This window comes from Bombus fervidus, chromosome 17 (genome assembly GCF_041682495.2).
Source record: "Bombus fervidus isolate BK054 chromosome 17, iyBomFerv1, whole genome shotgun sequence".
In the NCBI taxonomy this organism is placed as follows: Eukaryota; Metazoa; Arthropoda; class Insecta; order Hymenoptera; family Apidae; genus Bombus; species Bombus fervidus.
In genome coordinates this window covers 3,791,661-3,819,103 of record NC_091533.1, presented here as the reverse complement: position 1 = coordinate 3,819,103, position 27,443 = coordinate 3,791,661, and the positions used below count along the sequence as shown (strand labels likewise).

Genomic DNA, 27,443 nt, shown 5'->3' with positions numbered 1-27,443 from the left:
GTATATTTTCTTTCTGGTAGTATGTACATACATATTTTGTTTGAATTTAAATTAAACAAAAAGTCAAAGATGGTACCGACGGAAACATCACGTAAGATCATAGATGTACGCACGTTTAAACGCTAGGGGGCGATCATGCCTTGCAAAGAGCGTTTAGTAAAATTACAGGAAAAATAAAACTAGATAAAACGTAGTTTGATCAAAATGGTTGTGACATTTGTATGATTTTACGATTTATTAATTATTTATCATGCCGTGAGTGAATACAACAAATTGGAGGTATTCGAAGGAGCTACAACTGCTGGTAGGAGTTTCATTTAAAATTTAACTAGATAGAGATTAAAGTAATTTGAGGTTATGTCGAGTGTATGTATTTGAAATTCAACTATTATCTTTTTATCGTGAATTTATCGCTGGTACAATATTTACAATCGTATAAACGAATTATCGGTTGTTGTAGTATACGCTATAATGTAACGAAACTTTTATTAATGTTATACTACGTAGCGTTTGTTATCTCACGTGACCAAGCACGTGTATATACTTTGTACGGTATGGCGCGGGTTCGTTCAATCCCTTAAATACGAGAGTTTATAATGTCGATTTGATATCGTGTAATAATCGTAACCGTGCGTATATTCTTCATGGATAGATGGTTAAAAAAGAGAGCCGCCCACTACCTGTATGATCACGAAGCGAGAAATATTTGTTTTCACGACATTTATTTCAAAGTATCGAGAAGCCTCGATTAATTCCATACAAGAGAAACAATAAATTTACGAATGTACATGCTCGTACGACTACTAAACATTTTATTGTTGCTATCGTTGTATTACATTGTTATTAGAGGCCGTAATGATGCAAAGTTATTAGTTGATCGCGTTTTGAAAGTGGTGCACGATATACAACGAAATCATTGTTAAATTCGGTTTATCTTGGAGTCGAAATATTTCTAAACGTTCTAATTACAGCAATGTGTTGGTGTAAGAGCAATGTAATTGAACAAATAGACGATTTACGACAGTTTTAATAAAACTGCTCGTCGAATGTATTTAAATTATAAATAATAAAAATAAAATTTGTAGAAAACGATCGATAGTATTCTAGTCATGTACAAAATATTTTGAAGTAAACGACAATGCGTTTTCAGGATCAGGGGCTACTAAAAAAAGTAACGAATTTACCGGTGCTAAATAAATAAAAAGTGGCGCATAAAAAGATTACATATAAACTTGTTGATACGTTTCTTTTTACGAAACGATTATAAATAATTTAACGAAGGGTGCAGGCGGCCTCTCTTTTTCTGTCTCTGTTATTTTCCTGAGATCTCGTAGTCGTTCATTTCTTATGTTCCTCCTTGTATATACATATTTTCCTTTTGTTACTTTCTATTAAACGTATCAATTGTTTTTAACGGTTCTAGGATAGTAAAGGATATAGTACAGTTTGCCAAGAGGCGTGCGATTAGGAAAAGAGTCGTAAATCATAATTAGCGAATAGCAACGTTTACATTCTATTTCTGTGAGTATGTCGTAGCTTGAACTTACATATTATAATGAAACAAGTACCGTAACAAATCGTAGATCACTAAGTCGAAGAACCATATTCTTTATAGTTGTACACGTCGTGTGATAATAATTTTTCTTCTTTCTTACTATTGACTTCATTATTTTCTTTCTTTTTCTTTGTTTTCCTTAAAGAAGACAGTTTCGAGAATATCGGAGCCTCGGCCTTTGCACCCTTCTCACTTAAACCTAACGAATAAATACCTATTCGCCATTTCGATTTCTATCGATGGCTCGTCGAGGACACTCCACTCTCCAAAAATTTCATTCTTCCTTTCTTCTCTTCTCTTCTCTTCCTCTGTGTTTGTCCATCCGTCCGTCGTCCGTCCGTCCAACTGTCTGCCTGCTAATTCTACACCCGTGTATATCGTCTAGGATCAACTTTTTACAGACTATAGTTTCTTTTTCGGAGAGATTAGTGAGTCGTCCGAAGTGGTAATTAGCCACTAAGCTTCGTCGAGATACCTAATTTTATTGCGTTCTCGTTCAATTAAACGGGACAAAATAATTATTCAGCCGCGAATGCAGTGTCCTCGGTCGAATGAGACGATACTGCTAAATATTACGAGCGAAACGCGTGCATCCGATCGTGTTTTGCTGTCATCGTTGTATCCACGATGTGTTTTCAATGATGAGGGAAGAAGGGACGAGGAATTCGCCCGAGCCAGTCGGGACCAACACTTTTGTCTATCGATCATTCCTCTCAAACAAGTAGCTCGAAGAGATCGTCGCGGTGCAAACAGAACAGGTCCGATACTCGTTCGACGTTCGATCTCTCGCGAGAACTCGTATCCATTTTGACAAAATAGTAACCGTCCACTTTTCGTTCTATAAGACCACTTGCAATTTTTGCATACATATGTAGGTATATTTGAAAAACTCAAGCATCGAAATTGCTTTTTTACTTAGGAAGTTACACGATCGTGCGACAGAAATTCGATCGCGAAATAATTATTTCTTCCTTGTTATCTCTCGGCACGAGAGCGGAACACGATGTACATCTCGCAAACTCTACACGAGCATACGATATTTCCCTTTCGTTTTATTTTCCTTTCCTTCTTTCTTTTCTTTGTACTTTTCTTTGCCTCTCGTTTCTCTCAAAGCGATTCGGATTGGAATTGATTCGTTGCGTGCAAAGCCGTTTAAGCGGTTCGAAAGCGTTTGAATGGCTGCAAGGTGTCGTAGATAAATTGCATGGAAAACGTTCAATGAGAGTTGGAATCGACGTCGGAGCCGAAGTCACAGAATCAGAGTCGCGATTGTTTTGCGAGTTGGATGGCAGCCGGTCGATCGAGTTGGAAGTTCCGGTGAAAAATTTAGAAAGAACGTATCGACCGATCGATGATGGATCGTCGCCTTTCCTGGTATTTAACCGCTGCGTCGCGAGCACCTTTCGGAGATCCGAGTACGACCTCTGGTCCAGTTTCTTCTCGTTTGCACGCGGGTTTCGTATCGTGTTCGAGTCAGAGGGTGCACCGCGCAAGAGGCTCGACCAATCTCGATATGGCCGTCATCAGCAAACGATCCGTTTATCGTTTACTTGTGTAACTGTCGCTTGCGTCCCATGTTGCAGATCTTGAAGTGACACAAAGTCATATCTAAACAACACAAAGAAAAATCTCTAGTTAGCATTCGTCGTTTTGAGAAGCACTCTGTTCGTTAAAAAGCAGAAAAACCAAGGAACAGGAAAGCGTGATACGACTGCATTCGAGATGAACGAAATTCGTCTGGTATCGAATATTAATCGAATGGACCTCGAGGATCGGTCGTCAGTCGTTGATTTCTTTTCCAACGGCAGAAACGTCGCTCGTGACATCATTTGAATCAAAAGTCAATTGGCACAATGGATAGGTTCGCCGTTCTCTCGCGATGCACGCTCATTGTTTCTTGCTAGTTCTACGAAATCCTCGGTCCTACGCATCGAATGGAAATCAACACTTTACGCTTTACATTGTCGAACGAATCTGTCAGATCACGAATACGAGGGATAAAGACTTCGTTTACTCGATTATCTCGTATTGGACAAAGGATTGGATAACGAAGAATATAGAGGATTTCTCGGTGTGGGAAGGATATCTTGTCGACAAGCGGGGCACGTACTTATTCACCGAGTATTGCGTACTTAATAACGGAGGAAGAACAGACAGGAGAACGCGCGTGATCAACTCCGAGTATCTTCCAAAGTTCGTAAGACGGGATTCGAAATAATGCGGCTATAGTATCAGCCCTCGTCTAGAAATTCCAGCGAATCGAACCGGGCACGAGATCATCTGTTCTTCGCCTCTTGAAATCGCTTTTTCGCGTGTCTTTTTTGATCAGCTACACGCGTGCACCCGTAGGCGGTTACTAATTCGAAACGAAACTACGATCGACCAGAGACAAGAAATGCAGCCGAATTACGCTTATATATCGTTCTTTTATGGGATATAGATTCGAGGACGTTTCTCACTAAATGATACTCACAGCTTATCGAGGTACGCTTTCCGGAACGTTGCACCTGTTTATGCGGGGGATTCGGTGTTGGTATCTCCTCGACAGAGTAATCACCCGATGGAACCCTCATATCGTCTTTCGCCCTCGCTTCCAGTACCGATTGAAGCATCATTTGCACGTCGTCCAGTGTCTTTTCTTGCTCTACTATTTCCTCCTTCTCATCGATCACTTGCTTCAGCTTGTTCAGTAATATCTACGATACATAAATCTAATTTGAGCGGATTCGAACAGCGATGCTTGCGCCGAATTACGACACGAGAAAAAGCGACTAGCTTACGAGATTCTCAGCGTTGTTGATGAAGTTTTTGCTATAGAGGAGCTCCGACGGTATCGGCTCCGGCTCTCCAACGACGAAAACGTCGTTGGAGAGGCAGGACAACAACAGTGCCAGCAGACACAGGCCCGTCCGTTTCGTGCTGGACCTTCCCGTCATTCCCTTGATCCTCTTTATCGCTGAAAAGAATCACGTTCGAGATTAACGAAAAGTGTCGAATCAAATGGTGGAGCATTTGCGGCGGTGGTCCCTAAACCGATCGGGAATTCGACATCGCGAGTAGCAAACACGTTAGAAAAGAGAATAGATCGAACGAAGTTGGTCGGTCGTATGGAAACAGAATGGGTCCTGATAACGAATTAAATTAAAAATTAAATTTTAATTGAAGTATCAGATAAATATAAATTCTCATATTATATTCTAAATAAACATTTTCTTTTTTCAATTTAAATATAAATTTGAATTTTAAATCAACCGAACTACTCCAAAAGCGCATCGTACTCCACTTTTCTGCCTGTCATGTTTTGTAACATAGAGTACCTGTCTCTTGATTGAACAAATAAATAAATAAATTTGTTCGCGGGTCAGAAGATCAAGCGTATTTCGGAAGTTTCGATGTAATTTTCGTTTCCGGCTAGAAAACAGCGATCGCGTGTAAACGTAACAGATAAAACGAATTGAAATTTGGCCACGCATCGTTGTGCGGTTATCGCCCTATTTACTCTTCATCCATCATTCATTCGAGCCTGGTGTACGCGTTGAGAATCGGAATAGCGTCAAACGGAGCCGAAAATCTCGGCAAACTCGATGATTGACGCGTTCTGACAAACTCTGCCGATCAGCGAGGGAGAAAGGGAATATGAGAAAGAGAAACGAGAAAAGAGTAGGATGTTTACTTCCGAGTTGAACAAACCATTAAACGTCGATTTACCTCCAGGATCGGTCCCTTTGTTTTTCTCCGACCCTTCCTTTTTTTCGTCCGATCAGCAATACAGTTATCGTCAGCTGTTTCGATCTCCTTAACCATCGTTATCGATCTGGAAGGTTGCGCGACTTGCTCGATCGGCGATAAATTTGTTAAACTCGCAAACCCTAACGAATACCGACACGGAATAGACACGTTGAAAAGTCTTGCTTCGCTTCTAATTTGTTAAATGTCTAATTTCGAGGTATACGCGCCTTTGGCACAGGGAACGACGCGATTCGCCTCCGGACCGCATTCTCGATACCATTTTCGCTCATCTCGATGGAAGAATGTCCCGTGGTGTTTTGTATACGCAAAGGACGACGCACGCGTTTCAGAGAAATAAGAAATTGATCATATTTGCAGTCAATGCGTCGCCATCGTCGTGAATCCCAGTGGCGTTCTTAATTGTTCAAAGCATAATCTTGGTGTTGCGCGTCGTTCATGGAATTCTGACGTATTAGCCTCATTTATTTAAGCCTTTATAACTGCTCAGTATGCGCTCGGAAGCAAACAAATCTATTATTACAGAAAATGCCACGGACCGTTTTAGCCATGTAAGCCGTGTGTTATCCGGTGAAACACGGGGAGATTAAACACAGCCAAACCTGGAGAGTAAATTTTCCGACTGGTTGTCGATCGACTCGAATTTTCACTTGCCGCTAACGAATGTTTCTTTTTCATTCGTAACCGAGCCGAAATTAATCTGTCGTTTTTTTGCGCGTTGGCGTAGTAAAAGAAAAAAAGCGGGAAATAGAAGAGAAAAAAAAAAGTAACGAGCGAAATTCCTCTCTGGTTGGTCTATGAACGGGATATCAGATAACGATATTCGACTTCGGTCCTTGTTTGCGATCTCGCGTAATCTTATCCAGCCCCCCCCCTTCCGTACCCCGTTCCTCGAGTGACGCTTATCGCGCTAAGGGATAATCCTCGATGACCCAAGAAACGCGCGTGAATTCATTCAGCTGAGTAATTTATCTGGCGACCCGAATGAGTTGTTCGAACAGATAAGATCAGGCGGGGTGCGAGCAATTGCACTTTACATAATTCGGTTCGCCTACGACAAATCCGATCGAGAGTCGTTTCATCTCCCTCCTTCGCGAAGATTCTTTTCGCTGGTCCTTCTCTTCCGAACGAGCGAAGGAACCGCTTTAAAATCTTCACAGAGGTAAGAGTCGCGTGATCAAAACGAGTGGAATCTTAATCACTGACGCGAATACATGTTGATTACGCTCCGACTATCTTCGAAGCGTTCGTTAACGAACGAGCAACGATCGTTTTCTTTTCGTTGATAAAAGAAAAAAGTAGGAATTACTGTGCATCGGGCTGGTGTATTTATTCGGCCGATAACGAGCCACGATCGCTTTTTCTTCGGCATTTACCGCGAAAAATTGCGAGATAACACGCGATTGTTCCAACTCGAACGGCCTTTATCCGAACGAGCGGACCGATCGACCGTGCGGTGTAATCACCGGCCAATCTCACCACCTTCGATCGTATGCGTTCGATTTTATCCACGATCGGGATACGCGAACGTGCAATTCGCACGATTCTTAGCAATCGAATCGACAAGTATCGCGTTGTAAACCGCGTCGGCACGAACGACTAGTAAACAAAACGATTAACGATCGATTCGAGTGGAAGAAGCTATTTTTGTTTTAATCGGTTGGCGCGATGTCGTTGCAAGAATACTTCCTTGATCGCGAATAAAGCTCAATCGAGATGGTCAATGAAAAACGGATTCCCTTGATTCCCGATCGATCCATGCTGATCGAACTTAATAATCTTTCTCCGAAGAACAACGTCAAAGAGCACAGACGTACGAATCCTACCTTATTTAACTTGAAAATGCTCCTCTGCACGAGGACTTCTTCGGAAAGCGATTGGGCGATCGAACGAACACTGCGATAATACCAAGGCTCGATATCACTCGGACTTGAATTTTCTTCCCTTTTCTGTGCTTCCGTCGTTTAGCGAACGCGTATTTCGGCGAGTTTTTGGCAGAACGATGCGTGCTCGTAGAGTGAGCAGAGAGGGCTGTTGCACCCTCTATTATACCCTGAGCAGAATCCTCCACCACGCGCCACCTAGGCGCACCTCCTACCACCTGTAGGTCCGCGCTAGCACGAGGATATCTGTGCGTACAACGCCTACGTACATGCCATTCTCATTTCTCTTTTCCTTCCTTCCTTCCTTCTCCACCCCCCTCCCCCCCACTCTTTCCATCTACCAACAGTCCCGTGAAATAGCAGGATCACCGAAACATTAATTCGTTCACGTTACCTAATTAACGCGTATGCGTACGCGGGTATGCCGCGAATTTCGGCAAATTTTCCAATTCGCTTTTACGTAACTGGTTTTCTTCGACTTCGTCAATAGCAATTCGCAACATGTAACCCGCAGATTGACAGCAATTTCTTGCGCTTCGATATTTCATTAACGATACTCGCGACAAATCACCATATAATGCAAACATCTGTTAAATTCCACGAGATTGACGTCAGCGTGTGGAATAGGTGGTTAATTCCGTTCCGCGACTAATTCCACAGATTTTCGCGTTGTATCGTTCGTACAAAACTATTCGCGATCGAGCGAAAGAATAGAAACGCGCCCGGTTGCTTTACGAGTTTCTGGTACCCGCGCATCGCAATACGATTCGCTTCGTATCGCGCTGAAACCAAGTCAAACAATCGATTCTCATCGGTTTCCACGAATCGTTCACGAAAGAAAGAGAAAAAACAATCGGAGCTTCTAGCGCGATGAAAGTCGCTCACTCAGTCGTAAATCCGTAGGTACTATCGGTTAATTCACGGGGGCGATAATTTTCTTTGCCTCGAGCCAACCTTGCGTCCCTCGCGATGGTTTCAACGTAGTCAGCGTATTTTACTGGTGGCATTTCCAAATAGTCGAAGCATCTGTAGCGAAATTCGACCGCAAAGGACTAACACGCTGTGAAAACTTGCTGCCCACGTTCTAACGATTCCCGTTTCGCTATCCTCTTCATTCGCGATACCATGTCGCGGTTCTAGCGTCGTGACAAAGGATTCTTTTTGTTCTTTTTCTTCTTTTTTTTAACGGCTCTTTAAGGTTCTTAAGGTTTTGGCGTTCTGACGTCTCAGGCAATCGGATGTCGAGCCGCGCGCTCCTCTTTCAGATTAGACCGATCATCAGGCAGGGGACGATTAAAAATTGATTAAAAAGCGCGTTCGTTGGATCGGGCGCGATGGAAACGTCGCGCGTGCACTGATTTATCCGCCGATTCGATTCGTATCGCCGCTTACGAGCAACGCTCAATTAGCCCATCCCTCGGTTCCCCTTTTCGATCGCACGTTTTCTAATTACGTTAACTAATTTTGCTCGCGTAAAATATTACCGATGGTTTGGAGATTGAAATTGCCGTTTGTTTCTTCGTCGTGCTACTTCTTTCTTCCTACTTCTCGTAGATATCCGATAGAAACCAGAAATACATATCGCGAAATAAAGAACGACAAACGAATAATGTCGCGAGCGAACGTATGGAAAGTAAAATATTTCCAAAAAGTCTGACATAATCCTTTTAATAAAGGACGATGCCGATCAAGCGAGCGCGAAAAGTTGAATTTATATGTTCGTTATCATATGTTCGTGTCATATGTTGCGAAGTTATATCTTTATAGAACGAGAAAAGCATCGTTAAGGTGTACAGTGAAACGTCGACAAGGATGGCTCGCAGTCTCTTCTGTCTTCTCGACGAGAAGAGAAATGACGAATGTTGCGAGAATACACGGAATTCGATAGACGACCTCCCGCCACTGTTACTCGGTGTTTTAATACGACGACATCGATGCCGACCAATCGGCGCTCTAACCGACAATTACAGCCCCTCGTCGCTTATCGGCCTCGTTCAATTAACGGGCTCTTCTTATCGGCGCGATTCTCTTTTTTTCCCATCTCTTGGTAAATCGCACGCCCGGCAAAATGGCGGACCAGAAGCCTTCGATTTTTGCGTCGTACTTTCGTTTCCTTCGCGACGAATAGCGCGTGTCCTTGTTCTCAAACGTTTGTTTACTTTAATTCAACCACCATCGATCACTAGTAATCGATAACTGATAAACTTGGCAATAATCCTCGCATCTCGTTTAGTTTTCGTCACGTCGGTGAGAAAAATTCGAGTACGGCGATTACATGTTTGTCGAGTGCGCGCTACGTTGGATATTTTTAGGATCAAAGTGTTGAAAGCTCGGTAGAATTGGAAGCTCGAAAGAATGACGCAATCGAGCCGAAGGCCTTTCTGGAACGATATTACGACAATAATCGCGATTACGATGATTGCCAGGCGCAGCTCGAGAATTATCTTTTATGCGAATGTAAGCAGTTCTCGTTGCACAAGTGGAATAATACAGGATCGCAGTTCCTCGTTTTCGAGTACACCATCATCGACGCAAGTGCAACCAGCTAAAGAACGTCAGAGTTAGTCAAGGAATCGTATCTTTTCCTGCATTTTCAACATATTTGCGACACTTTGGATTTCAATCGAGTCATTCAGGTTCGCCCTGAACGAGCAAAGTGGAACGTCGACGAAACGTCGGAACAAAGAGCAACGCGTCGATAACGCGACTGAAACTCGATGAATTATTGTATTGTTCTATCGTATCGTTTAAAAACCAAAGGGGCGAACTTGGAGGAGTCGGTGAGTTCGAGCCGCGTCGCTTAACGTCGCGTCGGCTCGATTCTTGACATGAACTACTCGTTGCGTAAGCGTTTACCTGCACTCCTGACACTTCAATCCCTTTCACTTTCTTAGCTTTTAAACTGGATTAGGGGTCGGAGTGGCATCAACGCCCAACGCTACGATTCACCGTTGTTTGCTTTCAATTTAGAGTGGAGTTGATGTAACAAAGAGAAGGGGAAAGCTAAACGTTCGTTCCTCTATGCTTTTAAATTGCCTTCGCGTTCATTATTTCGCTGACGGTTTTCAGATCGATGTCGATGTCGGACGAGGAGAAGGAAGCGGAGAAACCGTTCGCGGTGGAACGGGCGAAAAGCGGTCGCGCCAAGTGCAAAAAATGCAAGTGCCCCATAGAAAAAGACACCGTAAGGATCGCGAAGCTAGTCGCGAATCCGTTCTCCGATGGCAAAATGAAAGCGTGGCATCATTTGAGCTGCCTGTTCGAGGTGTTCGCCAGACAGAGGGCAACCACCAAGAGAATAGACGATCCCGAGGAAGATGTAAGCGGTTGGCAGGATCTGTGCGACGAGGACAAAACTGCGATTCTTCAAAGAATCGAGGAGTTTGAAAACTCGTGTAAGATTTCCCTTTCCTGCGATCTGTAGATCCGGTCCGGTGGTGAGCGGTGATCTCGATGCCTGAAAACGATGCCTTTACCATCCGATAGTTACCGGCTCGATCCTTTAATTTCAGGACATTTGATTTTCGTAGGAATCGCCGTTTCGGGCCCTGTATGCAGCTGCATCGCGACGCGAAGATAAACGTACGGACAGATAACGAAATTCGAGTAATTTCCATGGCGTGAAAAGAGCGCGTTCATCTCTGTCAGTTATCGCGACGTGGCAGAGACGAGCGTTTTAATTGCCGTTCAATTAAATCGAGGATGTACAAATTGTATCCCATAAATCATCTTGCGAGCATTATCGCCTATTAGAGCGATCGGTCGGCCGATGATTTACGTTGCATTAAACTGGTTTCTCGTTCAGCAGCGATTATTATTACAGCCTTAAAAGATCATCGAACGCGGCACGTATAGATTATACCTTTTGTTTCGCGCTTCTGCCGCTCTCTCTTCCCTCCGATAAATTCCGGTATTCTCCCCAAAGAGATTTCAGAACTCGGGGACATCGAGTCACCCGGTGCTGATACCTCGACGATAATACGTCGAATACCACGATCGATTTTCCCTCGATACTAACCTCTGGGCGATCCGTCGAAAGCCTTTTAGCGCGAGCGAACTGTAACGGCGTTCGCTTTTTCTTCCCAGCTCCGTTCAAGACTCCGAAGACGACATCGGTCGCGAATCAATCCTCCGGCTCGAAGAAACGCAAACTTACTCGTACGACGGAGTCTGATCCTTCTCCTAACAAAAAACCGAGGAAGAAAGAGAGGGACGACTCCGCGTCCACCATCGACGACGCATCGGATATCTCAGGATCGGAAAAGACGCCCGAGAAGGTGCGAAAATCGACGAGAGACGACGCGTTTCAGGAATTTCAGTTGATCTGCGACAACGTGGCCAAAGTCGATGCCTACACCGACAAGACGGCGATTCTAAGAAAGATGCTAACCAAAGGGTCCGAAGGTGGTAAGTTTCAAGATTCGTCTTCGAATCAGTCTTTCGTGCCATTTTTTCTCGTTCCGCCTTCTCGTGACCATTTATTTACAAATCTAGCCACGTACGTACGTCACTAGACTCGACCGAATTTCGTAACGTTCTCGACGGGTCAAGGTTTCCATGGTTTCTCGCTAGCTGATCTCCGTAAATTAGCGGTTTACGTACGCCTCCGACGAGACAAACGTTTTTCCAGAAGGAGAGAAAAATTTCGCGATGCGATTGTAAAGAAGCCGCGTGGAATTAATCGAGTTCATCTGCGCGTATCGTCCACCAGAGATAGCTTCCGAGATACGCGATGTTTTTCTGACCTTGATAAGCGAAAATTAGCGACTCTGGCGGAGCAGCAGAGTAAACGATCTCGTCACGAGTCCCGAAAGAGAACCGCCAGAAGGGCAGAGGATGGCTACGATATTGAAAGTCGAAGTCACGGTAAAAAAGAGCATATGGGACTAATGGACGATGATGTGTCGGTGGGATATCGTTTGTGTTTTTCGCGCAAACATATTCGCGTTTCCCCACCCTCTTACTTTCTTACTTTTTCGATTATTTTTACTAGTTCGCGTCTTTTCTTCATTACGCCCTCCCGTATTCCTTCGCACCCGCCGTACCTCTCTCTCCTCTCCTTTTCGTTGAGGTCGAACAAATACGATACCGGAATCGGATACAAGGAGACCATTAATCAATCGACGGTGCGGATTCCCACCGCTGTGCTCGTAAGTGGAAGATTTTTACGGGGTTATCTGACTTCCAGAGCAACAAAACTCGAATCGTCTTTACGCGGCTTCGCGATCCAACTTCGAATTTGTATCACTGAAGTACACTTTTTCTTGTTGCGCGGAATTTTTAAATATTCGAAAATGTTACGACTCGATCAAAGATCGTAAAATCACCGTCACCGATATCTCGTTGAACGATGATATTTGTAAAAGTTGCTGCAAGAAACGTTTCGTACCGATTCGAGTTCGGGCTTTGCATCGATGCTCGACTCGTTTCGATCCGAAATCAGCTGATCGACCATGATCCGATTTAACTTGTGACACGAATCGCGCTTCGTTGATTTGTTGCCCGCGTCATACGCACGAGCCAGCGTTCATCGCGCCTACCGTGAAATTTTCCGTTTCTAGAAAAGTCGTTGATCGGTTTACGGAGCCACCCGACTGCTCGACCATTTTTTCACTTGTCCGAAACCACGTGAACGCTACAAGAGGTACTCACTGTGATCGAAAGTCTCCCTGCTGATGATGCTGTTCCTTCTTCTAGATATTCAACTAGTAGTCGTTCGTGGTCACAAGGAAAATTCCTCGAACGATCTTCTCGTGTCGTGTGGTAACGTCGATACGTTAGCCGCGACAAAATTCGATCTGTCGTTTCGTGATTTTTACCACCCAACGTTATCACTGGTTCGCTGGTAGATAGACTCCAGCCACTCAGTCGTCAGCGTTTTTTTTCTTCCTCGAAGGAAGATTGATCGGTCGTGCGCGGTTCCTCGAAATTTCCGTGTTCGATTATCCGGTCGAGATCGGTCGTGCGAAAGCGATAGTTCGTTTTTCGTAAAGCTGTTCGGCAGAATGTTTCTTACGCATACCACGCGTTAACCGTTTTGCGACTATTGGTCTCGAAGGCTGTGCTCTGGTGTCTTATAAGCTCAGCTGTCCCCACCTAATCAAGTTCGGTTTGTAAACGCGATGTCGAGCCCCTTCTCGTGTAGCCAGCTTGGCTCCAGACGTTCATCCATTCTTCCATTCTTTCCCTCTTTCTTCTACGCAGTCTGTTCCCTTCTCCGCATAGATAATCACTCTCTCTCTCTCTCTCTCTCTCTCTTTCCCTATCACATGCTAAACTCACCTCTTCCCCCCTCTTTTAATTGGCGATCTTCTCGCTTCTTCGCTTCCTTCCTTTTCTTTCCCCTTTCCTCTTTTCCTCCGCTTTTGCTCTTTTTCCTTCGGCCGATGTGTCTCGAGTCGCTTCTCCCGCGGACTAATTTGCCTCTTATTTGATCCGAACTACGATTTCCATGGTCGAAGGATTCGCCGGAGCGATCGTGAGAAGAATTCACGAGCGTTGGATCGCGAATCGGAACGAACAATCGGCCAGCAGAGTGACGTACGACGCGCTCGATAAGCGATTCCTCGCGACCTCTCTCGTTGTTTCTTTCTGTGAAGGAAAAAAAAGCTGTGCCGCCTCGTTGAAACTGCTGTCGAAATTAATGAACGAACGATAGTTGATTAAGGCTGAAAATTAACGGAGGAGCGGGCCATTGGTTCCCGGGCAATTAACGTTCGCCGATAAGCCAATGTTGCCTTTGATTTCGAGGTTCAACGAAACGCCAAACCAAACGATCTGCCAATTCTTTCGAAATGTTACGCTCGTTTCTCTAGGCTGGTCATCAATTCTAAGACGATTCTCGCTTCAATGAACGTAACGCGATTTACGTCGTGTGCACGTTTTCATTCGAGTATACCGCGTTTGTTGAAAACAAGGATATTTACGCGAACGACGATTATATAGCGCGTTATCTCCTCGATATTAGATAAATCGAGCGTATTATGGATATTATTGTTTTGGGATTGCGAGAAATTTTCTCGAGCCTGGTAACGCGAGTTCACCGGTGACCCTTAGATCGGGTCGTTCGTAAAGTGACGTAATGGTTTTCGCGCTGGGAGGCGAAAGCCGCGATCGGACCAAGGGGAAGGGAAACGTTGAAAAAAAGAACGGTGGCGTGCGAACGAGTTAAAAAATCTGACGACAGTGGTTGCGCAACCGAGACTTGCCAAACTCGTTGCCGCGCTGTGCCGACGGAACGACTGACCCCGACCGCCGCACCCTCGAATCGTCTTCTACGACTTGCGATATGTCGCGTATATCGATGCCATCGTCGGATACAGACCGATAAGCCGATAGATTCGCCTTTATATATTTTTTTTTCTTTTTTTTTTTTCGTTCACAGCGTAATACGAAAATTTAGACACATTATGAATTTTAATAACTTTTGTACTAAACGTTCTTTATCACATTGGCAACAGTTATCTATTCTGCGGTATATATCAAATTTAATCGTCGCTCTTATCAAATATATAATGAATCCATTTTGTACCATTATCGTATCTTTTTATATCCATTGCTTTATGAATCTTCTTTTGTCAACCACTGTACTTCGATGTAACGCGGCTGCCACCACGAAATACATAAACATTCTACAACTCTAAGCTGGTCTTAGGGAAGAATCGACGAAATCGTAATCTTCTTTCTATGATGTAGGATATTACGCGGGCGTGTACATACTTGCCACGCTTATCTCAACTGTGACGACGAATCTAATAACGAACGAGGATCTAATTTGGTAAATTGCTATTCGGTTTGGAATTCACGGAGCAATTCGTGTCGATAAACAGCGGGGTTTGTAACCATTGTTGGTCGAACGTCGCGGAATTCTGCGGAGGATTAAAGAATACCGGCATTGTACGCGGCTCGATCAACACGGCAGAAAAGTAGCGATTTGCGCGTCGAAATCGCGCGATCGCTCTATTTTCGACGATGATGAGAAACGCTGGTGGCGTTTCATCCGTGGTGGGAGCCCGTTTCGGCCGTCGAATCGCGCCGCGTTACGTTTCTTCAGTCTCAGCGAGACTCGTTCGGCACGTGCCACATCTATCATCGATTCTACATCCGCACACGTCGTTTTCTCGGAAGAGGAAAAGACCGAATTGTTGAAAATTAGAACACTTTCTTGGAATTTCATTCTTAATTCAATAACCGTGAGGTTTCGTACGATGCGTGCCCAAAATCGTTAAAGGAAATACTCCTGATTAGACGAGAATGTTTCAAAAATCATTGAGAAATGCCTCTGATTTGGTTGTAATTTAATTTTAATTTAATAGGAGAATCTGTAGGAAATCTGTAACAAATGATTTTCAATAAGAAGCAATCGGGAGCGATATGATCGTAAAAACCATTTATTTTTGTTATTCTTATTCCGTTTTCCTTGGGACTAGAAAATCTCTCGTGTATCTCGCGTGGTATCGCGACCGATGAACGCGCGATTGGTCGCGCGATCACGGGATTTCGTTCTAGATTTTTGCTTACGTCTGAATGTACAGACTGTTTCGGTAAAAAATATATCCAAACTATAGAGTAAACGTTTCTCATACGATTTGTTTTCGATAAAGTAAAATTTGAACATTTGTTCGATATATGTAAACTCGACTAATCACCTCTCGAGTAAATAATTAATAGTTAGTTATTGTATATGAAAGTAGGTAAAAAATATGGAATAAAATTTGTCGTATATATATTGTGCTTCCTCGTCGATTGCACCGTGATCGCTGACACACATTGTACAAGGTAAACCACGTGGAAAAATATCGTGGGTGTTGTTAAGTTGGACGCGATCGACTGTTGCTGAACGAACGAAAAAGGAGGAAAAACTTTTGCAAGAGTCGTATCGAATACGTGTAGTTTCTTCGAGTTGAATGGCCGAAATAGCGAAACGCGGAAAACAGGAATTCGCGTTGGACAGTTGCCGATGAAATCGCTCGCTTATCTGGATCGTGTTGGCGCGTTTAAGATAGTCAGATGGCGGGAAATCGCGTTCGCCCGTTCGTTCTCCTACTTTCTATAGGACGAGGATTAACGAGGATTAACGAGATCGAAAGGATGGTAGAAAGAAGAGACGAAAGGAGAGTGCGAAGGAGAAGCAGAGAGAGTGAGAGAGAAAATTTGCTTTATTTGCGTGGGGGCAAATAAAAGCGTATCTGACTTTCTCGCGTCCCTCCTCTTTTTCCGTAAGCCGTGGAAAATCTCATTGAAGCAAAACCGCGTTATCGTTTGTCCGCGGAACTACACTTTGTACAAGTCACGGTGGTATCGCCGGTGACCTCTGTCTATCGTTTTCGCGTTTCCTTCGGACGATCGATCATTAATTACCGCGCTCTTCTTTAATCTATCAAGTATGAAGTCACCTCTGCTTTTGCGAGCAAGCTTTCGTTTCTTTTGTTCGTTCGTTGATTACATAGTTGGTTTGTTCGTTCGTTCGTAAACTGACGGCATCTCGCTGTGGAATTCGATGTAATCGCAACTGCCCGGAAAGAAAGAAAAAAGAAATTCAATTGACCGCCACTTAAATCGCAGTTTTTTTCGTCTAACGAGATTTCAGCGTATCTGGCCGCGTTATCATCGGCTCGCTCTCCTTCTCTTCTGCTTGGTCGCGCTCCTCGTTTCCCGCTTCCCCAACTCCTCGGTCCACCGCGGAGGGGAAACGGCGAACAAGATCGGGCTTTTTGAGGAGACGCGCGTGCGAAAGGTCAAATCGTCTCTCTAGGAGTTATCGACCGTGAAGTGGTGCCGCCGATCGTTTGCGACACTCTAGTCCTCGAAAGCTCGCCGCCAACCCCGAATTCCAACTTCCTCGTCAATTTCCACTTCGTCCAGTGCAATTCGCCTTTTACATTTTGCAGAGGACGATAACGATTACCCTCGTTCGACCGCGATAGAAGAGCAGACGGCCGAAAGCGAACACGAGCGGACTAATTTTGGTCGCCGGGACGGAGGCTCGTTCTTCGCTGACGATCGGGCCTGATGCAACGTACGAGCAAAGTACGAAACGACATAGATCGATGATGTAGATCGATGTAGCAAATTCTACGAACTACTCGGAAGTGCTATCTTTTGTTTTCACGTAAAACAAGAGAGAATTATGCACGAGCGCGAAGATATTATTAAGCGCGTTCCGGGCGAAGATGAAAATACCTAGAAATCTTGCCTTTCTTTCTCTCTGTTCGCTCTACGCTATTACCAATATCGCTTTCCTCCTTCTTTACCGCGCAATGAACGACTCCTAACCGTTGGCAGAGCGCCGTGAATTACGTTTACTTTATCGATGTGTCCCGCATCGAGCCGAATACGATTTCTGCCGATTTTCCTTAATTCCCGATTACGTGCAATTCTGACTATTAGTCTTTTGGATTTGCGCGAGAACGAGTCTCTTAAGGCCGCTACAAACGGGTCAACTAAATGGCCGATTAACCGTCGAGTAGTTTTTATCTGCCAACGTAAAAATTTAATCGTGTAGATTGATAAAACGTAGTTGCGTTAGATCGACCATTGAATCCTGAATCCGAATTGTTAGATTTCCTGGTCGACTAGGCTTCTTTACTCGCCGCTTCTCGCCAGTTTGCAGCGGTCTTTAGAAGGATTCGAGATATCGCGAACCAAGCGCCCGAAAGGAACATCGTTCGGTGAAACGGACGATAATTTATATAGGCTTGCAGCTGCTCGATAATCGAGCCGAACAGACAATACGTCGCCGGTCGATGATCGTGCTTGAACGAAACGAACCGTCCTATCGATCGAATCGGCAGGTTCGTTCTTTTCTCTTTGCGAATATTCCATTCAAGCTTTCGTTGGTGCGTCGCGACCCTCCGTACTCTTCGTTTCGCGTCGTAAATTGAGCGCTGATCATTAGGCCGCGAATTTTTACGCGTTTATGCGAAGAATTTGAAGATGCAAAGATGCGTAAAATACATGTAACGCAGATATTTATATTTGGTTGTCCGAAAAATTTCTTTCGTTTTATAAGGAAATAATAGACGCACAATGTGTTTTGTTTTGTATTAGTTTATTGAATTATGCACGAATACAATAATAGAAATAGAACGAAATGGATCATATCTGATTCAATGAAATATAAAACAGAAATTGTTGTTCATCTATTATCACCTTGTGAAACGAAAGAAACTTTCCGGACGACCTAATAAAATATCAAAAGTGTAGTACTCGTTATATTAGTTGATAAGTAGACCGATTCTCTAACTAGATTCCATGTTTATAATTACATTTGTAAAAATATGAATTCGCGCAAATATCTACCGATCATTAAATTACGGATATCTATGCAAACGCACATTTTTCTAAGCACAATTTGAAAAATAGCAGATACAGATATTTCATCTAATACTCGAGTATTCTGAATACTTTACGTATCTTTGCATATTGCACCTATCGCGTGCATTTTGAAATTTCCCATAAATGCATAAAAATCCGCATTCCCTTGATCGTGGTTCGTTGTTCGTCAAAGATCAGTGGCAGAATCACGATCCATCGATCCTTCGACGATCTTTTCCCAAAGCGAAAGGAAAATACGTAGGAAATACGTGGAAAGGGAGGATCTCGACGCGAGATTATCCTCTACCGAGATAACCGTACCAAATCGCGGTGACTTTGTTCTCGACTAGTGCGATCTTCGGCAAACTTTCGGCACGTTTCACTTTCGGATTCCATACTTCTCCGCTTCTTGCCATCTCGATCGTCTTTAAACGGACGAACAAGCCCGACTCGCTCGCTCAAAGTCACGCAACAAGTTTGTCGATGCGGTCGATAGTTTCCAAAGTTGTACGTACAATTTACGGGATAAAGCCGAAGGTTCTTAGCTTCGAATGCCGGTCGACAAGCCTGGAAGAGGTGTGTACCGTTGTTGACCAATGAATCGTCGATAAGCCGTTACGCGACGATCGTCTCGCAATAAGGTGCATCGCGTATCGCGTGCTCACGCAACGTAAACACTGCGATAATTTCATATTTTTATAGGCTACTTATTTCGATGATAAACCGGGGCACAGAGATCAGGGACTCGCGCGCTGGATCTCTAATTAATTTCTGTGACTGTGCTGCTAAAATTTCGATTCGTACACGTTACGAAACACGCGGCTCGAACACGTTTGCAGTTCGAACATACACAGAGGTTGCGAGACGATGCCGACCAACTTAACCACAGGCGAATATCGGCTAACGGAGTTTTCGCTTATGTTGGCGGCGATCGAGGAACAATATCGGAAGAGGAGTCGCGATGAAAAGAATGAAGGTATCGCGCGATAAGCTACGCGCCGGAAGTACACATACATCGCGGGGACTGGTGGGTGCGCGATAACGATTGCGACTGTAACGGAGCCCGCTATTTATTCGTCGCAATTCGTTCGCAATTTTGCCGATGATCTAGTCTTCGACGCAAAGGAGGTCGTCGCTGAATTTTCCACGAAGCGCATTCTGATCGGTGTTCTTAATCGAAAAGATGCGACGCGTCCGTCTTTCGATCCTTCGCTTCTCCGCTCCGATTTCTTCTCTCTTCTGCATCCTTCTCGCGGTTTGCGAATGACGTTCCTTTCTACTCGGATACGTCGACTATACACAGGTGTTTCTCGAGTGCTAACGAGCGAATGATCCTTCCAGCGAAACGTCACGAGCTGCTGTCTGTCACCGTTAGGGAAGAAGGGAAGAAGGGAATGCGAACGAGAACCGTCGGCGCATCGGGCTGCAACGACACAGTGGAAAGTTACGAGGCGATAGCTGCGTTCGATAACCGCCAAGCTGATCGCGGATATTCTATCGGACTGCGTTCAATACGATTCGATTTCGTCTTTCTACCGTTCCGCGATTTCGTACATCGAACTTTGCCTATTCTACGATAGCGCACCGCATCCTATTAACATTCTATTCACCAGAAAACAACACTTTTCTCCAATCTTGTACTGGCCAGTGCTTGTGCACTTGAGCGGAAGCAATCCGCGGCTTCCGACCTTCGCACCTGAGCATCGGTTACTTGCGAGATACGCGTCCTTCGAGATCGAAACCACCAAGACTCGCTCGAACGGTTACTTTGTCGCAAATCTATTATTTCACTCGTATTATACGTAAAATATCGAATTTGTTAAGATCCTTCGACGAACGATGCTCGTATTTATAACCGACGGCGTAAACTTGTCGTCTTCGTTTCAGATGGTTTCAAGAGCGACGTAAAGCTGTGGTGCAGAATGCTGCTTCCGGGGACAGTGAAGAGGATATACAACTTGCAGAGCAAACAATTGGTGAAGCTGTTCTCTCGTATCCTGCTTCAGGACGAGGACGAGATGTTGGAGCATCTCGAGCAAGGGGACGTGAGCGAAACCATCCGGGTGTTTTTTGAAAAGAGCGTAGCTTTAAAAGCAGCTCTAAAAAGCGTACTTACGATTCAAGAGGTAATAGAATCTGTCCTATATTTTGGTTGAAATTTGTATCGATGTATCGGGTAATTTGCCAACTTTTTCCGCACGGGAAGATATTCGGAACGATGTTTCACCGTAGATGTAGACACGTGCCGCTGTATAATCGCGGAAAGCCCGTGGATGAAACGTTGGAGATAAATTCTCGGGGATAAAGAGAGACTGTGCGTTATCTTTATAATTTGCGACGGTGGAAAAACAAATGGGGCAACGAGCCTGTTTTTTTTCCCATGGTAGACAAATTGAGAGAAAGGAGGGAGAAAAGGAAGGAAAAAGAAAGGAGATGCTTAAAATTGAACGCCTCTTTGTAGGCGTCGTTTAATTTTTTTTCTCGAGCTACTTTTCCTCCTTCTCTTTTTCGATGACGTACTTCAGCACATTAAACGACACTGGAATAAACGGGATAAAGACAAAACGGAATTTACTCGCGTCGAAATAAGAGGCGGTTCTCCCTCAGCGTCGATCGATCTCTATCTCTGCGTGATTAAATTGCACGGAGGTTCGTTCGGCAGGGGAATTCTTTTGACGCCTCCAGGATTATCGAAAACCAGTTGGATTACCAAACGGAATTCCCGATTCTCGGCCAAATTTCGGATTTCCAGATTTTACTTGCCAAAAGTAAACCTCGGTTTACTTTCTATCTCGTGTAGGATTTGCTCTATAAAATAGGCAAACTATTTCCTAAAAATTAGTCATTATTGTCGCCATATCGATCGAGCGAAATCCTTTTTTATTCAGGTGGACGAGTTTCTGCAGCAGTTGTCGTTTTTAACTAAGGAGGACGAACAGATTCGTCACTTTCGTTCGATCGTTTCCAGGTAAATTATTTGCATTGGCCGCTTCCGTTGTATTTTCATTTATAGAAGGCAAATTGTAACTCGTTCTCCAGATGCACCGCGGACGATCTAAAGATGATCATCCGGCTGATCAAGCACGATCTAAGGATAAACGCTGGCCCGAAACATATGTGAGTCAATAGCGTATAAATAGTTGTGCCGTAAACGAGACGATTAGGCGGCGATCGATGATATTTTCCGTTTTTTTGTCGATACGTTTGCAGTTTGGCCGCGGTACACGACGACGCGTACAAAGCCTTTCAAACGTCCAGGGACTTGGACAGCGTGGTCGAACGATGTTGGCGAGGATCCTCGAAATTCGATAAACCGTCTTCGTCGCCGGGTCCATCTTCCAACGTCGAGATTACGCTCTCGCTGATGACACCCGTCTTACCGATGTTGGTAAGCTATTTTGCATGCCGCCTTAAAACGCGGCAGTAGGCGTTGCAAAACGTCGTAGCCTAACAACGTCTAAACCTGAACAGGCGGAGGCTTGCAAATCCGTGGAAATGGCGATGAAGAAATGCCCGAGTGGAATGCTGGCCGAAGTGAAATACGACGGAGAACGGGTCCAAGTGCATAAGAAGGGAAACGAATTTCGGTATTTCAGCAGATCCTTAAAACCGGTGCTCCCTCATAAAGTAAATATTCCGTTGCGTTTGTCTCTCGATTTTCTTCTTAAACGTACGCGTGCCTTTTTTCGTTCCAGGTGAACCTCTTCAAGAATTATATTCCGAAAGCCTTTCCAGACGGCGATGACTTGATTCTAGATTCCGAGATCCTCATGATCGATACCAAAACTGGGCAACCATTACCCTTTGGTACCTTAGGCATTCATAAGGTTCGTCTATTCGTTGACAATGGTACGATCTTCCCGAGAATCCTATTCTTGAAGTTCTATCTGTTGTTTCGTTTTCCAGAAAGCCGAATTCAAGGATGCCAATGCCTGTTTGTTTGTCTTCGACTGTATCTATTACAACGGTGTTGTCTTGTTGCATAAGTAAGTCGAACGAATTTAATTCGTTTCCCCCCGGCTTGAAGTAATCGCAGTCTTTCGCTATGCGCAGATCCATGATGGAACGGAGACGAATTTTAAGAGAAAGTATGACGGAGATACCAAACAGGATAATGCTGTCGGAAATCAAGGAAGTCTATGTAAGTGATTTTCGATTTTTTCCGCTCAAAGATATAAGTGGAAGATCGTAAAGCAGTGACAACCCCATTTACAGAAATCTCAAGACTTGGCAGAAATGATTGCCAGGGTTCTTAAAATGGGCCTCGAAGGATTGGTGCTTAAGGACATCCACGTATGTATCGCATTGTAACCTTGTAAGTACGAAGATGGAACATTTTCTCATAAAATGCGTTGCCGCTTTATCATCGTTTCTTGATTTACCATGGATGAGAATTGCGTTCAAATAGCAACTTTCCTAACATAATTAACAACAATAATTTATCGTAACTCGTGCGATAGTTGAGACGAAGCAATGCTAACGCGTGATTATTTACAGAGCAAATACGAACCGGGAAAAAGACATTGGTTGAAGGTAAAAAAGGATTATTTATACGATGGTGCGATGGCCGATAGCGCAGATCTCGTTGTGCTTGGCGCATGGTACGGCACGGGAAACAAAGGTCTGTACCATCTGTTTGTTCTACCATGAATTTTCCTCTATCACATCTACGCTACGAATATTTATGCAAATTCATGTTTTTATGAACATAACTAAAAGAACAGATTTTATCGCTTATCAAATATTAGAACAGTTACGTGGTTTCGTATATTATTTCTATATTTAATTTTTCTTTTATGCGTTCGGTATCTTTAGGCGGTATGATGTCGGTATTCCTGATGGGCTGCTACGACGAAGATCGTGGCACCTGGGTAACGGTAACAAAAGTAAGGAAACGCATACTGGTGCAACAATAAGGAATTTCGAAAATTGTATTTGGAAATTGATCGTACGTGCAGGTACACACCGGTCACGACGACGCAACCTTAGCCATGCTTCAGGATGAACTCGATATGATAAAAATAGGCAAAGATCCGGCGAAAGTACCGTGCTGGTTGCGCGCTAATAAACCAATGATTCCCGACTTTGTCGCAAAGGATCCAAAGGTACTCGACTTGGTTTGGTTTGATTCTCAACCGAAAGCAGCTGTATCGATATCTTCCCTTACGTATTTCAGAAGCAGCCAGTGTGGGAAATAACGGGAGCAGAATTTACCAATCAAGGTGTTCACACAGCTGACGGTATTAGTATTAGATTTCCACGGGTAACGCGTATTCGTTCCGATAAAGATTGGTCTTCCGCTACTACCTTGAACGATTTGCGACGTCTTTTCAAGCAGAGTTCCGAGTCGATAGATCTTAGCCTTCTTTTGTCTTCGACCTCTGACCATAAGGAGGAAGGTGACGATAAGACAACCAGACAGGATCCCTTACCTGAAAGAAAATCAAAGTCCCCGTCGAAAAGAAATGACGACTTCAAATCGATTAAGAGGAATTCCTCTCCGAACAAATCTCCTACAAAGTCAAAAGCCACCTCTAATCGTGTAAGAGCCGATACTGGCAAAAGAACGAACGAAAAAGCATGCAGCAGCGAAGGAACCAACGTTCCAGCGAAGGATCAAAAGGACGCGGAACAAGCAGAATTTTATGCTTTCGTAAATAACGATGTGCGTTTTCAACTTTCTATCAATTAACGAGCAATTACTCTTACCTTATTTAAATAAGATTCACAAGCCAAAGTAGCTAACTGCATTTTGCTCGTTTCATATAATTTGTTACATTTTCGGCTGATTTATTCCAACTTACTGTACATGTTTATTTATAGTACATAGAATATTCTGCCACGGGAATTCCACTAAATTGGATCGAGGGACGAAAGCCAGAAAACGGACTTCCGTCGAATGCAAAACCATTATGTAATCTAACGGACAACGAATTGGTACGTAATTTGCTGGTAAAACACAATTTTATCTTTTAACGAAGATCGAAACGTAATAAAACTATTTTCTGATTGACAGACATCTAAGAGTATTTTAAAGGGCGCGCCAGTCAGTTTGGCGTCAGGTTTTACAAAAAGCAAGCGAGAGGACATTCGCAAGTCACTCAAAACGTATCCTTTTACGCAACGTAGTCTTTTACGAGGGTCCTTTTCCTCGTCGGTCCGTCTTTGGAAACAAACCGTCCACGAAATTAGAGTTTGACTCGATCGATCAGATTCGATTACGTTCCGCTACGACTTAAGGGACGATTTTTAATTACTTTGGGGTGGACGCAGAATCCACTGTGAAACGAGTCGCATTTCATAGTGTTTTTTCGTCCAGTCGCGGGGAGACGCGATAGCGTTGAAGCGCGTCAACGGGAGTTGCAAATTCCCGTTACGATTAAACGAATCGACGCCACGAGCAGGGCGATCCCCTTATTTCTTATAGGATAATAGGGGTGTTTGGTTTTAAATATAACTGGAATCTACAGTTATATAATCTATATCTATTTATTTAATCAGCCTACGATACTTGTTGCGTCGACGGATATTGTTTGACTTCGTCGTGTCGGAAAGTGCAATAATTGATCGATTTAACGGGTAGAGCACCGAGAACTTGACTTTTGATATTTTTCGATATTCTAAGCGACTTTGTTCGTCGGGGCTTTCGATGTACGCAATATGAATTTTGAACTGAGACTGACTGCCCTTGGATAAATTCCTTGTCCTCTCGGGGAGACGACCCGCACCGCGCTCGGATCACGCCACCGCTCGCGCCGATGACCACTTATGCCGACTTCTTTGTGAAAATAAAGAACGAAATCGACGTTTCTGGAACTCGCGGCCGGGCGGCAACCGTGCGCTCGTCGATACATTGTATGTCTCGTCGGGAAGATGAGACGATTCGTGTATGACGCTGGAGGACCGCGAGAGACGGTTAGAAACACGAACCATACTAAGCCTCGCGACCTAACACATAGAAAACTCATAGATAACACCTCGGGGAGAAGCAGAGTTAACAAGTAGCATAATAGTAGTAGAAAAATGGAACACGAGGCTCTCTTTCGTGTCTTAGCGCGGCTCATATTCCCCCGAGGCGGATTTAAAGTAGACGAGTCGCTTAACGACCGTATCGCGAGAAAGAAACCAAGTCGATTATCTTGTAGGGTCGCTGGCGAGAAACGGGTCGCGAATCGTCGCGGTCTTCTTAACGCCACAACTTTTCGGTACAACTTTCCAGTAGTAAAAATTCAGTAGTAAACTTCCTTAAGCACCGTAAAATTCACTTTAGTCTCGGGGCCAAGGTGTTGAACGATCAAGAGAGATCCGGGGCCATGTACGTGGTTCATTCTTCCAAGGAGATTCCGTCGTCCCTTGTGCGCGTAAGTATAACGGCTTTTGACGGTTTATGTTAACGTTTCCGGACAAGTTGCTCCGTTTAGGGCAATTTGTTCGAACTAGCTCGACTGTTTCGAACGTTGCTCCGACGGATATTTCTACAGCGAGCTACCGCAGTGTTTCTCGGCGGGAAAACAAATTACAATTTCTATGCGATTTCATCGTCGTTGGAAAGCGAAAGCTTCAAATCGTATCATCTTTCAGAAAAAAGAAAGATATCGTTCGGAACGCGTTTTACCACTTTCCTGGCCAAACACTGGAAAACTGGAAGCAGCGGGGGAAAGAGGAAAGTGCGTTTTCGATCGCGTGGTTAATGAACGAGTTTTAAATCGATCGAACTTAATATTCTCGATAACGGAATTAAAGTTGGTTAACATAGCGGCACCATTTCCGCGTACTAGCGTCGGCATTAAGCGGCTTCAGACTCGTGGAAGTTGTCGGTTCCGTTAACCGTAGGCGCCAATTGCTCGCGTCGTTTGCCACCGATAATCTTCCGTCGCCTGTCGAATACGATTTCCCCACATCCGCCAGCAAACACGAACGCTAATCTGGCAATCACGATGTTCCTTGCGTTCACCTTGATCCTTCCATTTTTCAGGAGTTTGAGGACGTATCGAAGACGGCAAGACACGTAAGTGTCTCCTGGGTAGAGGCAGTTGTCTCGGCTTGCGAAATTCAAGAAACGGAAGAGCATGCGGTAGAATTGATCGCCGATTACTGTTCTTGCCCCTGTTTACATCGGTGATGTGCAGGTTCTATTTTTTATACCGTGAGTCATCTTTCTCGTTTTGTTCTCGGTAGTTGCAAGTTGTTCGATATCGTAAATCGAACAAACTCAAACGGATGATCGCGGAACAAATTCGAAACCTTTGTTCTTTCCATCTGATTTACGATCATTATAATTTATAATTCCATACGTATGCACCGTCGATCATAAGCATCAGAACAAATCGTATGCTTCTCGCTGTTTCTGTCTTCGAAGTATTTCATTATGAATCTGTTACTTTGTTCTTCGTATACGCGTCTTACAATATAAATCAAGTAAAATTTCCTATGGGTTTTTTAATATTTATGGCCGACGATGCATTTACTTAGCTTCTTGCATCTTATCGATATTCTGCACTGTGACGAAACCAGAGACTTGGAAACGATCTTAATTGCAAAGAAAGGGAACCTCCGACGATTGTATAATTATGGGAGACGCGAGTTGAGTAATTCAGCAAAGAAACGTTTGAGGAGAATCTTAGTTTGTAGCAGAAATACTGCAGTAGATAAATCCGTATCGACTTACCTTTGACATATCTCTCTCTCGTTCCGCGTGCATGTCTATATTATTTGCTTTGCATTCGCAGGTTCTCGACATTCATTTGCGACGTCCGTATCGGCATGTAGTAGTCTCTATTTTCGGATCGGTTTGGTGTCGCACGGAATGGATAATTCTTGCGAAAGAATGCGACGAGTTTTATACGTTGGAATGAAATTGTAAATTTTTTATCAGCTATAATAATAAAGTTATAACGGCGGCTGTCAGGTGTATTCGGAATAAAGGAGTTATTGGAACCGAG

The 27,443-nt window shown here is 44.0% G+C and overlaps 2 protein-coding genes across 7 annotated transcripts; one reads left to right on the top strand and one right to left on the bottom strand.

Moving 5' to 3' along the window:
• Positions 1-144: 144 nt before the first annotated feature.
• Positions 145-27,443, top strand: Dnalig3 (DNA ligase 3). Of its 5 annotated transcripts, none has more exons than XM_072020159.1 (21): positions 259-304; positions 1,424-1,521; positions 10,255-10,580; positions 11,272-11,592; positions 20,389-20,627; positions 21,390-21,469; positions 21,541-21,618; positions 21,712-21,889; positions 21,973-22,128; positions 22,197-22,328; positions 22,408-22,487; positions 22,555-22,642; positions 22,717-22,794; positions 22,999-23,122; positions 23,317-23,387; positions 23,460-23,606; positions 23,678-24,166; positions 24,325-24,438; positions 24,518-24,609; positions 25,772-25,862; positions 26,477-26,833. In XM_072020159.1, the coding sequence occupies exons 3-21, from the start codon at positions 10,259-10,261 to the stop codon at positions 26,621-26,623; spliced, it is 3,027 nt and encodes a 1,008-aa protein (XP_071876260.1). In that variant the 5' UTR covers positions 259-304; positions 1,424-1,521; positions 10,255-10,258; the 3' UTR covers positions 26,624-26,833. The 5 variants fall into 5 exon arrangements, with proteins under 5 accessions (XP_071876261.1, XP_071876262.1, XP_071876263.1 ...); XM_072020158.1 differs by lacking the exon at positions 259-304 and adding an exon at positions 27,231-27,443 and having other exon boundaries at positions 1,425-1,521; positions 26,477-26,626; XM_072020160.1 differs by lacking the exon at positions 1,424-1,521 and having other exon boundaries at positions 145-304.
• On the bottom strand, positions 394-13,375 carry LOC139996095 (uncharacterized). 2 transcript variants are annotated; one of them, XM_072020176.1, is made up of 4 exons: positions 12,838-13,375; positions 4,336-4,511; positions 4,029-4,251; positions 394-3,163 (listed from the first exon to the last, which is right to left on the bottom strand). In XM_072020176.1, the coding sequence occupies exons 2-4, from the start codon at positions 4,489-4,491 to the stop codon at positions 3,102-3,104; spliced, it is 441 nt and encodes a 146-aa protein (XP_071876277.1). In that variant the 5' UTR covers positions 4,492-4,511; positions 12,838-13,375; the 3' UTR covers positions 394-3,101. The 2 variants fall into 2 exon arrangements, with proteins under 2 accessions (XP_071876277.1, XP_071876278.1); XM_072020177.1 differs by lacking the exon at positions 12,838-13,375 and adding an exon at positions 7,129-7,327.

Excerpts from the sequence above, each read along its gene's own strand:
- LOC139996095 (XM_072020176.1), bottom strand. The coding sequence starts at position 4,491 with ATGACGGGAAGGTCCAGCACGAAACGGACGGGCCTGTGTCTGCTGGCA. Across the intron at positions 4,252-4,335 it reads TCAACAACGCTGAGAATCTC|ATATTACTGAACAAGCTGAA; the intron begins GTAAGCTAGTCG and ends TATGTATCGTAG. Across the intron at positions 3,164-4,028 it reads AAAGCGTACCTCGATAAGCT|ATATGACTTTGTGTCACTTC; the intron begins GTGAGTATCATT and ends TGTGTTGTTTAG.
- Dnalig3 (XM_072020158.1), top strand. The coding sequence starts at position 10,259 with ATGTCGATGTCGGACGAGGAGAAGGAAGCGGAGAAACCGTTCGCGGTG. Across the intron at positions 21,619-21,711 it reads AACGCTGGCCCGAAACATAT|TTTGGCCGCGGTACACGACG; the intron begins GTGAGTCAATAG and ends ATACGTTTGCAG. Across the intron at positions 24,439-24,517 it reads ATCTAACGGACAACGAATTG|ACATCTAAGAGTATTTTAAA; the intron begins GTACGTAATTTG and ends TCTGATTGACAG.